The 12500-nt window shown below is 41.8% G+C and overlaps 1 protein-coding gene across 2 annotated transcripts in view; it reads left to right on the top strand.

Annotated features, from left to right (window-relative positions):
- Positions 1 to 12500, top strand: part of LOC106570596 (SLIT-ROBO Rho GTPase-activating protein 3) — a 30038-nt gene that overhangs the window by 10202 nt on the left and 7336 nt on the right. For both annotated transcript variants that reach the window (XM_082961334.1, XM_045695018.2), the window contains exons 9-17: positions 2706 to 2807; positions 2896 to 3081; positions 3533 to 3617; positions 4145 to 4172; positions 8971 to 8998; positions 9218 to 9356; positions 11574 to 11702; positions 11845 to 11950; positions 12168 to 12395. In XM_082961334.1, the coding sequence (XP_082817460.1) occupies positions 2706 to 2807; positions 2896 to 3081; positions 3533 to 3617; positions 4145 to 4172; positions 8971 to 8998; positions 9218 to 9356; positions 11574 to 11702; positions 11845 to 11950; positions 12168 to 12395 (1031 nt within the window). The remainder of the gene's footprint in view (positions 1 to 2705; positions 2808 to 2895; positions 3082 to 3532; positions 3618 to 4144; positions 4173 to 8970; positions 8999 to 9217; positions 9357 to 11573; positions 11703 to 11844; positions 11951 to 12167; positions 12396 to 12500) is intronic.

The raw sequence follows: 12500 nt of genomic DNA on the forward strand, positions 1-12500 counted from the left end.
AAGAAAGAAAGAAAGAAAGAGAAAGAGAGAATTAGAGAGAGCATATTTAAATTCACACAGGACACCGGAAAAGACAAGAGAAATACTCCAGATGTGACAGACTGACCCTAGCCCCCCGACACATAAACTACTGCAGCATAAATACTGGAGGATAACTAGGCTATATACAGGGGTACCAGTACTGAGTCAATGAGTAATGATAACTAGGCTATATGCAGGGGTACCAGTACTGAGTAATGATAACTAGGCTATATACAGGGGTACCAGTACTGAGTAATGATAACTAGGCTATATACACAGGGTACCAGTACTGAGTAATGATAACTAGGCTATATACAGGGGTACCAGTACTGAGTAATGATAACTAGGCTATATACAGGGGTACCAATACTGAGTAATGATAACTAGGCTATATACACAGGGTACCAGTACTGAGTAATGATAACTAGGCTATATACAGGGGTACCAATACTGAGTAATGATAACTAGGCTATATACAGGGGTACCAGTACTGAGTAATGATAACTAGGCTATATACAGGGGTACCAGTACTGAGTAATGATAACTAGGCTATATACAGGGGTACCAATACTGAGTAATGATAACTAGGCTATATACAGGGGTACCAGTACTGAGTAATGATAACTAGGCTATATACAGGGGTACCAATACTGAGTAATGATAACTAGGCTATATACAGGAAGTACCAGTGCTGAGTAATGATAACTAGGCTATATACACAGGGTACCAGTACTGAGTAATGATAACTAGGCTATATACAGGGGTACCAGTACTGAGTCGATGTGCAGGGGTACGAGGTAATTGAGGTAGATATGTACTTATCGGGAGGGGTAAAGGATAGATAATAGACAGTAACAGCAGTATACTGTAGGTAGGGGTAAAGGATAGATAATAGACAGTAACAGCAGTATACTGTAGGTAGGGGTAAAGGATAGATAATAGACAGTAACAGCAGTATACTGTAGGTAGGGGTAAAGGATAGATAATAGACAGTAACAGCAGTATACTGTAGGTAGGGGTAAAGGATAGATAATAGACAGTAGCAGCAGTATACTGTAGGTAGGGGTAAAGGATAGATAATAGACAGTAACAGCAGTATACTGTAGGTAGGGGTAAAGGATAGATAATAGACAGTAACAGCAGTATACTGTAGGTAGGGGTAAAGGATAGATAATAGACAGTAACAGCAGTATACTGTAGGTAGGGGTAAAGGATAGATAATAGACAGTAACAGCAGTATACTGTAGGTAGGGGTAAAGGATAGATAATAGACAGTAACAGCAGTATACTGTAGGTAGGGGTAAAGGATAGATAATAGACAGTAACAGCAGTATACTGTAGGTAGGGGTAAAGGATAGATAATAGACAGTAACAGCAGTATACTGTAGGTAGGGGTAAAGGATAGATAATAGACAGTAACAGCAGTATACTGTAGGTAGGGGTAAAGGATAGATAATAGACAGTAACAGCAGTATACTGTAGGTAGGGGTAAAGGATAGATAATAGACAGTAACAGCAGTATACTGTAGGTAGGGGTAAAGGATAGATAATAGACAGTAACAGCAGTATACTGTAGGTAGGGGTAAAGGATAGATAATAGACAGTAACAGCAGTATACTGTAGGTAGGGGTAAAGGATAGATAATAGACAGTAACAGCAGTATACTGTAGGTAGGGGTAAAGGATAGATAATAGACAGTAGCAGCAGTATACTGTAGGTAGGGGTAAAGGATAGATAATAGACAGTAACAGCAGTATACTGTAGGTAGGGGTAAAGGATAGATAATAGACAGTAACAGCAGTATACTGTAGGTAGGGGTAAAGGATAGATAATAGACAGTAACAGCAGTATACTGTAGGTAGGGGTAAAGGATAGATAATAGACAGTAACAGCAGTATACTGTAGGTAGGGGTAAAGGATAGATAATAGACAGTAACAGCAGTATACTGTAGGTAGGGGTAAAGGATAGATAATAGACAGTAACAGCAGTATACTGTAGGTAGGGGTAAAGGATAGATAATAGACAGTAACAGCAGTATACTGTAGGTAGGGGTAAAGGATAGATAATAGACAGTAACAGCAGTATACTGTAGGTAGGGGTAAAGGATAGATAATAGACAGTAACAGCAGTATACTGTAGGTAGGGGTAAAGGATAGATAATAGACAGTAACAGCAGTATACTGTAGGTAGGGGTAAAGGATAGATAATAGACAGTAGCAGCAGTATACTGTAGGTAGGGGTAAAGGATAGATAATAGACAGTAACAGCAGTATACTGTAGGTAGGGGTAAAGGATAGATAATAGACAGTAACAGCAGTATACTGTAGGTAGGGGTAAAGGATAGATAATAGACAGTAACAGCAGTATACTGTAGGTAGGGGTAAAGGATAGATAATAGACAGTAACAGCAGTATACTGTAGGTAGGGGTAAAGGATAGATAATAGACAGTAACAGCAGTATACTGTAGGTAGGGGTAAAGTGACTAGACAACAACATAGATAATAACCAATAGCAGCAGTGTATATGATGAGTCAAAAGATTTGGGGCAATGCAGATAGTCCAGGTAGCTTATTGGTTAACTATTTTATCAGTCTAATGGCTTAGGGGTTTAAGGTCCTGTCGTTTCCAGACTTGGTGCATCGGTACGTCCTGCTGTTATCACCTGTAATGTGTTTGTTCCAGGTGAACGAGGTGAGTGCGGAGAGCCAGGTGAGGTATGAGATAGAGACCAGGTTCCAACAGCTCCAGTCCCGCCTCTCCACCGAAACCTTGGAAACAGAGGAGGTGAGGTCATCGCTCCAGTCTCCATCTTCCTGTCGATCCATCGATCAATCGATTTATCGATTTTCTGTCTACTGTATCTATTTTCCAGGTCACTAAGACACTCAAAGCTACGCTCGCCGCGCTATTGGACAGTATGTGTGACAGTGACAGTAATCCCACCCCTGACCTGCCCATCAGCCTATCACACGACTCCATGGGAGCCGCCTCCGCCTCCAAACTAGCCCTTGCCAAGCGGAGAGCCAACCAGCAGGAGACAGAAACATTCTACTTTATGGTGAGGACATCCCATTGGTCAGGGGAAAGCGTGGTTGGAGTCTAATGATAGTATTGTGGATTGCATCTCTATATAGTGCTTCTTAGCCCACTGAGCTACAGCTTTGTAAAGGTTCTACAGCTGTGTAAAGGTGCTACAGCTGTGTAAAGGTTCTACAGCTGTGTAAAGGTTCTACAGCTGTGTAAAGGTGCTACAGCTGTGTAAAGGTGCTACAGCTGTGTAAAGGTGCTACAGCTGTGTAAAGGTGCTACAGCTGTGTAAAGGTGCTACAGCTGTGTAAAGGTGCTACAGCTGTGTAAAGGTGCTACAGCTGTGTAAAGGTGCTACAGCTGTGTAACGGTTCTACAGCTGTGTAAAGGTTCTACAGCTGTGTAAAGGTTCTACAGCTGTGTAAAGGTTCTACAGCTGTGTAAAGGTAAAAGAGTGTATCTGTGTTTCTGTCGTTTGTTAGAAAGTGAAGGAGTATCTGACTGGAAGCTCCCTGATCTCCAAACTACAGGCTAAACATGACCTGCTGCAGGAGGCCATACAAAAAGGTACTGCTACTACTATAGTACTACTCTACTGCTACTATACTACTACTTTACTATTACTATAGTACTACTATACTACTACTGTACTACTACTATATTACTACCACTACTATACTACTACTATACTACTACTGTACTACTACTATATTACTACCACTACTATACTACTACTGTACTACAACTATATTACTGTACTACTCCTGTACTACTACTATATTACTACCACTACTATACTACTACTGTACTACTACTGTACTACTACTACTATACTACTGCTGTACTACCACTATATTACTACCACTACTATACTACCACTATACTACTACTATACTACTGTACTACTCCTGTACTACTACTATACTACTATACTACTACTGTAATATACTACACAACTAATATTAGGCTATCCCTAACTCTCTCCTTCTCGCTCTCCTTCCTCCTTCTCCCTCTCCCATTCTCCCTCTTTTACTATCTCTCTCTCGGCCCCCCGTCACCTCCTCTTTCTCTTCAACTATCCGTCTGTTTTCCAGCTGAGGCCGTTGACAGTGACCCCTCCAGGTAAACATCCGTGTTTCTGCTCAGAGAGAGAGAGAGAGAGAGAGAGAGAGAGAGAGAGAGAGAGAGAGAGAGAGGTAGGGAAGAGAAAGAGAAGAGAAAGAGAGAGAGACAGAGAGAGAGAGAGAGAGAGAGAGAGAGGTAGGGAAGAGAAAGAGAAGAGAGAGACAGAGAGAGACAGAGAGAGAGAGAGAGAGAGAGAGAGGTAGGGAAGAGAAAGAGAAGAGAAAGAGAGAGAGACAGAGAGAGAGAGAGAGAGAGAGAGAGAGGTAGGGAAGAGAAAGAGAAGAGAAAGAGAGAGAGAGACAGAGAGAGACAAAGAGAGAGAGAGAGAGAGAGAGGGAGAGAGGTAGGGAAGAGAAAGAGAAGAGAGCGATGAGAGTATATTCGTCAACACGGCAACAGATTCAAATCCAAGCAACACTACATTTGTATTGTTGAAAACCATGATGTGTGTATGTTTGCGTGTGTGTGCATCAGTGTATGACTGTTGAGTGATGCTGTATATCTCCCAGAATGCAGTGTGCTAGGTCAGTGCATGTGCGGAGGTCAAGACCCTGTTCCATGTACAGCCACACCCTCTTCACCTATGATATGCTGGGTTTCATACAGGTAACACACACACACACACTAATATTTGATAATGTTAATATGTGGTGGAGAGATATGCAGCGTGTGAATGGAACCTTCAGCTTCTGTATCTCCCTGATCCAAAACAGAAACTCACAGTGAGAATGTCATTCATCTATTTTTGTTCTCTCTCTCTCTCAGTTCAATTTCAAGGGGCTTTATTGTCCTGGATAAACATATGTTTACATTGCCAAAAGCAAGTGAAATAGATAATAAACCAAAGTGAAATAAACAATAAAAAATGAACAGTAAACATTAAACTCACAAAAGTTCCAAAATAATAAAGACATTACAAATGTCATATTATGTCTCTATACAGTGTTATCGCAATGTGCAAATAGTTAAAGTACAATAAACATAAATATGGGTTGTATTTACAATGGTGTTTGTTCTTCACTGGTTGACCTTTTCTTGTGGCAACAAGTCACAAATCTTGCTGCTGTGATGAGTCACTGTGGTATTTCACCCAATAGATATGGGAGTTTATCAAAATTGGATTTGTTTTCAAATTCTTTGTTGGTCTGTGTAATGAGGGAAATATGTGTTTGTAATATGGTCATACATTTGGCAGGAGGTTAGGAAGTGCAGCTCAGTTTCCACCTCATTTTGTGGGCAGTGCGCACATAGCCTGTCTTCTCTTGAGAGCCAGGTCTGCCTACGACGGCCTTTCTCAATAGCAAGGCTATGCTCACTGAGTCTGTACATAGACAAAGATTTCCTTAAGTTTGGGTCAGTCACACTGGTCAGGTATTCTGCCACTGTGTACTCTCTGTTTAGGACCAAATAGCATTCTAGTTTGCTCTGTTTTTTTGTTAATTCTTTCCAATGTGTCAAGTAATTATCTTTTTGTTTTCTCATGATTTGGTTGGGTCTAATTGTGTTGCTGTCCTGGGGCTCTGTGGGGCCTGTTTGTGTTTGTGAACAGAGCCCCAGGACCAGCTTGCTAAGGGGACTCTACTCCAGGATCATCTCTCTGTAGGTGATGGCTTTGTAATGGAAGGTTTGGGAATCACTTCCTTTTAGGTGGTTGTAGAATTTAACGGCTCTTTTCTGGAATTAGCGGGTATCGGCCTAATTGTGCTCTGCATACATTATTTGGTGTTTTAATTTGTATAAAGGATATTTTTGCAGAAATTTGCATGCAGAGTTTCAATTTGGTGTTTGTCCCATTTTTGTAAATTCTTGGTTGGTGTAGTCTCAGTAGTCTCTCTCCTCCTGTGATATTTAACAGTAGTCTCCCATCCTCCTGTGATATTTAACAGTAGTCTCCCATCCTCCTGTGATATTTAACAGTAGTCTCCCATCCTCCTGTGATATTTAACAGTAGTCTCCCATCCTCCTGTGTGATATTTAACAGTAGTCTCCCATCCTCCTGTGATATTTAACAGTAGTCTCTCTCCTCCTGTGTGATATTTAACAGTAGTCTCCCATCCTCCTGTGATATTTAACAGTAGTCTCCCATCCTCCTGTGATATTTAACAGTAGTCTCCCATCCTCCTGTGATATTTAACAGTAGTCTCTCTCCTCCTGTGTGATATTTAACAGTAGTCTCCCATCCTCCTGTGATATTTAACAGTAGTCTCTCTCCTCCTGTGTGATATTTAACAGTAGTCTCCCATCCTCCTGTGATATTTAAGCAGTAGTCTCTCTCCTCCTGTGTGATATTTAACAGTAGTCTCCCATCCTCCTGTGATATTTAACAGTAGTCTCTCATCCTCCTGTGTGATATTTAACAGTAGTCTCCCATCCTCCTGTGATATTTAAGCAGTAGTCTCTCTCCTCCTGTATGATATTTAACAGTAGTCTCCCATCCTCCTGTATGATATTTAACAGTAGTCTCCCATCCTCCTGTGATATTTAACAGTAGTCTCTCTCTCATTCCTCCTGTGATATTTAACAGTAGTCTCCCATCCTCCTGTGTGATATTTAACAGTAGTCTCTCTCCTCCTGTGTGATATTTAACAGTAGTCTCTCTCCTCCTGTGTGATATTTAACAGTAGTCTCTCTCCTCCTGTGTGATATTTAACAGTAGTCTCCCATCCTCCTGTGATATTTAACAGTAGTCTCTCTCCTCCTGTGATATTTAACAGTAGTCTCCCATCCTCCTGTGATATTTAACAGTAGTCTCCCATCCTCCTGTGTGATATTTAACAGTAGTCTCTCTCCTCCTGTGTGATATTTAACAGTAGTCTCTCTCCTCCTGTGATATTTAACAGTAGTCTCCCATCCTCCTGTGATATTTAACAGTAGTCTCTCTCCTCCTGTGATATTTAACAGTAGTCTCCCATCCTCCTGTGATATTTAACAGTAGTCTCTTTCCTCCTGTGATATTTAACAGTAGTCTCCCATCCTCCTGTGATATTTAACAGTAGTCTCTCTCCTCCTGTGATATTTAACAGTAGTCTCCCATCCTCCTGTGATATTTAACAGTAGTCTCCCATCCTCCTGTGATATTTAACAGTAGTCTCCCATCCTCCTGTGATATTTAACAGTAGTCTCTCTCCTCCTGTGATATTTAACAGTAGCCTCCCATCCTCCTGTGATATTTAACAGTAGTCTCTCTCCTCCTGTGATATTTAACAGTAGTCTCCCATCCTCCTGTGATATTTAACAGTAGTCTCTCTCCTCCTGTGATATTTAACAGTAGTCTCCCATCCTCCTGTGATATTTAACAGTAGTCTCTCTCCTCCTGTGATATTTAACAGTAGTCTCCCATCCTCCTGTGATATTTAACAGTAGTCTCTCTCCTCCTGTGATATTTAACAGTAGTCTCCCATCCTCCTGTGATATTTAACAGTAGTCTCCCATCCTCCTGTGATATTTAACAGTAGTCTCCCATCCTCCTGTGATATTTAACAGTAGTCTCTCTCCTCCTGTGATATTTAACAGTAGCCTCCCATCCTCCTGTGATATTTAACAGTAGTCTCTCTCCTCCTGTGATATTTAACAGTAGTCTCCCATCCTCCTGTGATATTTAACAGTAGTCTCCCATCCTCCTGTGATATTTAACAGTAGTCTCTCTCCTCCTGTGATATTTACCAGTAGCCTCCCATCCTCCTGTGATATTTAACAGTAGTCTCTCTCCTCCTGTGATATTTAACAGTAGTCTCCCATCCTCCTGTGATATTTAACAGTAGTCTCTCTCTCTTTCCTCCTGTGATATTTAACAGTAGTCTCCCATCCTCCTGTGATATTTAACAGTAGTCTCTCTCCTCCTGTGATATTTAACAGTAGTCTCCCATCCTCCTGTGATATTTAACAGTAGTCTCTCTCCTCCTGTGATATTTAACAGTAGCCTCCCATCCTCCTGTGATATTTAACAGTAGTCTCTCTCCTCCTGTGATATTTAACAGTAGTCTCCCATCCTCCTGTGATATTTAACAGTAGTCTCTCTCCTCCTGTGATATTTAACAGTAGTCTCCCATCCTCCTGTGATATTTAACAGTAGTCTCTCTCCTCCTGTGATATTTAACAGTAGTCTCCCATCCTCCTGTGATATTTAACAGTAGTCTCTCTCCTCCTGTGATATTTAACAGTAGTCTCTTTCCTCCTGTGATATTTAACAGTAGTCTCTCTCCTCCTGTGATATTTAACAGTAGTCTCCCATCCTCCTGTGATATTTAACAGTAGTCTCTCTCCTCCTGTGATATTTAACAGTAGTCTCCCATCCTCCTGTGATATTTAACAGTAGTCTCTTTCCTCCTGTGATATTTAACAGTAGTCTCTCTCCTCCTCTGTGATATTTAACAGTAGTCTCCCATCCTCCTGTGATATTTAACAGTAGTCTCTCCATCCTCCTGTGTGATATTTAACAGTAGCCTCCCATCCTCCTGTGATGTTTAACAGTAGTCTCTCTCCTCCTGTGTGATATTTAACAGTAGCCTCCCATCCTCCTGTGATATTTAACAGTAGTCTCCCATCCTCCTGTGATATTTAACAGTAGTCTCCCATCCTCCTGTGATATTTAACAGTAGTCTCCCATCCTCCTGTGATATTTAACAGTAGTCTCCCATCCTCCTGTGATATTTAACAGTAGTCTCTCTGCTACTCCTGTGTTTGTGCTTTGTATCCCTCTTATGCTTTCTTTCACTTTTATAATCTTCTCTTCAATATCTCCCTTTCCCTCTCTCTCTCTTTTCTTTTATTCCCTCCTCGACTTGGCTGAGTGTAGAAGAAGGAGGAGAATGTCTAGGACACAGGTATTATAGACTCTATTGCTGTTCTACTGTCATGCTGCCCTGACTTTCATTTGACTCTCTCTCTCTCTCTCTGTCTGTCTGTGTGTCTCTCTTTCTCTCTCTCTCTCTCTCTCTGTGTGTCTCTCTCTCTCTCTCTCTCTCTCTCTCTCTCTCTCTCTGTCTGTCTGTGTGTGTCTCTCTCTCTCTCTCTCTCTCTCTCTCTCTCTCTCTCTCTCTCAGAGTTCAGGGCAGCAGATTCCTGTGGTGGTTGAAAGCTGCATTCGCTTCATAAATCTTCACGGTCTGCACCATGAGGGGATATTCCGTGTTCCAGGGTCCCAGAGAGAGGTCAACCACCTCAGAGATGCATTTGAGAGAGGTACACACACACGCTCCACTTGATAAAGATGAGCATAAAATACTTTTAAAAAAAATAGATAATACAAATACTGAGCTAGATTTTCTATATTTAAATAAACAGAAAATTATATAATATTATACTTATAGAATTTATCTGTGTAACAAGTAATTTAAAAAAAATCGAAATGATTGGCACCCCTTTTAAAAACTGTTTGCACCATCCCCTTGTGAGGATAACTGCACTGAGCCTTCATATCCTTCGTCTGGTCTTATAGACTGCCCTCTTCAATTCAAACCACAGGTTTTCAATGGGGCTCAAGTTCGGAGACTGAGATGGCCATTGCAAAATGTTGATTTTGTGTTCAATTAACCATTTCTTTGTGGGTTTTGATATCTGCTTGGGGTCATTGTCTTGCTAATGGCCACGTTTCAGCATTCTTGCGTAGTCAACCATGTTTTTAGCTAAAATGTCGTTGGTACATTTACATTTTAGTCACACCATGCTCTACCAACTGAGCTACAGGGAAGGCTCCGTAAAGTTCATTATACCGTTGAGCGTGGCCAAAGAGCTCTATTTTCAACTAATCTGATCATAGCATCTGGTTCCAATCTAAGTACCAATGCCCTTTAGGTAATCCGGCTTTTTTGAAAGACATCACGTAGTAGAACTGCGTAAGTGTTGTCCTCCACTTTCTGGAGGACCAGGTTCTGCGTAAGTGTTGTCCTCCACTTTCTGGAGGACCGGGTTCTGCGTAAGTGTTGTCCTCCACTTTCTGGAGGACCGAGTTCTGCGTAAGTGTTGTCCTCCACTTTCTGGAGGACCGAGTTCTGCGTAAGTGTTGTCCTCCACTTTCTGGAGGACCGGGTTCTGCGTAAGTGTTGTCCTCCACTTTCTGGAGGACCGAGTTCTGCGTAAGTGTTGTCCTCCACTTTCTGGAGGACCGAGTTCTGCGTAAGTGTTGTCCTCCACTTTCTGGAGGACCGAGTTCTGCGTAAGTGTTGTCCTCCACTTTCTGGAGGACCGAGTTCTGCGTAAGTGTTGTCCTCCACTTTCTGGAGGACCGAGTTCTGCATAAGTGTTGTCCTCCACTTTCTGGAGGACCGAGTTCTGCGTAAGTGTTGTCCTCCACTTTCTGGAGGACCGGGTTCTGCGTAAGTGTTGTCCTCCACTTTCTGGAGGACCGAGTTCTGCGTAAGTGTTGTCCTCCACTTTCTGGAGGACCGGGTTCTGCGTAAGTGTTGTGCTTATAAATCATCATGGTTGCTCTCAATAAATACTTTTTTTTCTGGCAACCCTTCCAAAGAACCTATTGGCTTGGAGGTGGCAACTAATTGTAGATTTGGAGACTTTGTGACCTCAAGTTGCGACCAAGTTCTGTAATTCTCCAACTGTGGCCCTTGGACTTCTTTGCCTCCCGAAACAGCTTCCTCACTGTGTGTGGGGAAAAGATACACTTGGGTCTTCTACCAGGTAAGTGCGTAGTTCAAGTGGGTTTAAACTTAAACTAAATTGTTGCCGTAATAGTGATAAGGTATTATTATTTGTACTTTCTGTACTCATTGCCTGATTAATGAAAGTCAGCAACCATTTGTCTCTTTTCATATGTGAGTTATTTTCTTTCCCCATGGTGATGGATGAAATAGGGATTTTACATGTGTGTTACCTCCTTTTTATTCCCCAGTGAAACAAGAAGACATTAAGGGCCACAATACAGTTCCTCATACTGAGATTAATAAAAAAATAAGTAGAATGTTAATGGAGATTACATTTTGGTTGATTTTATTTATAACAAACATTAATAACCATTCACCATTTTTACACCTTTCTTTTTTAGATTTTGTTTTACTTGTTACACAAAATCTCTTTCTCTGAGCAATTGTATTAGTATATAATAATATAGAGTAACCACATGTTTTTGAGCAGACAATATAGCAAAGACATTTGTATTTTCTTTTTATACAATCTTATTTTGCTCACCTTTATCAAGGGTGTCAATCATTTTTAGGGTGATTGTAGGTGCTGCCTGAGAGAGCTACTGGGGAGTGTTGAGTCAGATGCCCAAGCAAAGATTAGATTTGGCGTGGCAGAGTGTGTGAGCATGGAAAGAGTTTTCAACAATGTGTGTGTGTGTGTGTGTGTGTGTGTGTGTGTGTGTGTGTGTGTGTGTGTGTGTGTGTGTGTGTGTGTGTGTGTGTGTGTGTGTGTGTGTGTGTGTGTGTGTGTGTGTGTGTGTAGGAGAAGACCCTCTAACAGACAGTGACTGTGACATTGATTCGGTGGCTGGAGTGTTGAAGCTGTACTTCAGAGGACTGGACCCTCCACTGTTCCCTGACGAGTACTACACAGACCTACTAGACTGTGTCCGTAAGTCACACACAGACACACACACACACACACACATCATTATGCACTGTATAACCATACTGTGTGATATTACTTCTCTCTCGCTCCCTCTCTCTTTCTCTCTTTCTCTCTGTCTCTCTGTCTCTCTTTCTCTCGCTCTCAGAGAACGAGGGATTGGCAGAGAAAGCAGCTCAGATAAAGTCAATTGTCTCTTCCTTCCCTCGGCTGCTCCTCATCGTCATACGTTACCTCTTCGCTTTTCTCAACCAGTACGTTTCAGTTTGCACATTCATACCCTGAACCTTCACTGAACCAACTCCCTTACACAGCTGTATAACTTGGCGGTGTGTGTGTGTGTGTGTGTGTGTGTGTGTGTGTGTGTGTGTGTGTGTGTGTGTGTGTGTGTGTGTGTGTGTGTGTGTGTGTGTGTGTGTGTGTGTGTGTGTGTGTGTGTGTGTGTGTGTGTGTGTGTGTGTGTGTGTGTAGTGTGTCCCAGTACAGTGATGAGAACATGATGCAGCCCTATAACCTGGCGGTGTGTTTTGGGCCGAGCCTCCTGAGAGGGTCAGATTCCGGTGATGTTGTTGCTAGGCAACCGCAGGTCAACGACCTCGTCAAGACCATGATCATCCAGTATGATGCTATCTTCCCCAGCCAATCAGAGCTGCCTGGGCCTGTTTATGAGAAACACATGACTCTGGAGCAGGAGTACTGGTGAGATAGAGAGAGAGATACTAACAACTAGTATCCTGGTTTATAGATAGAGATACTAACTAGTATCCTGGTTTATAGAGAGAGAGATACTAACTAGTATCCTGG

This window comes from Salmo salar, chromosome 14 (genome assembly GCF_965601325.2).
Source record: "Salmo salar chromosome 14, fSalSal1, whole genome shotgun sequence".
NCBI classification, from domain to species: domain Eukaryota; kingdom Metazoa; phylum Chordata; class Actinopteri; order Salmoniformes; family Salmonidae; genus Salmo; species Salmo salar.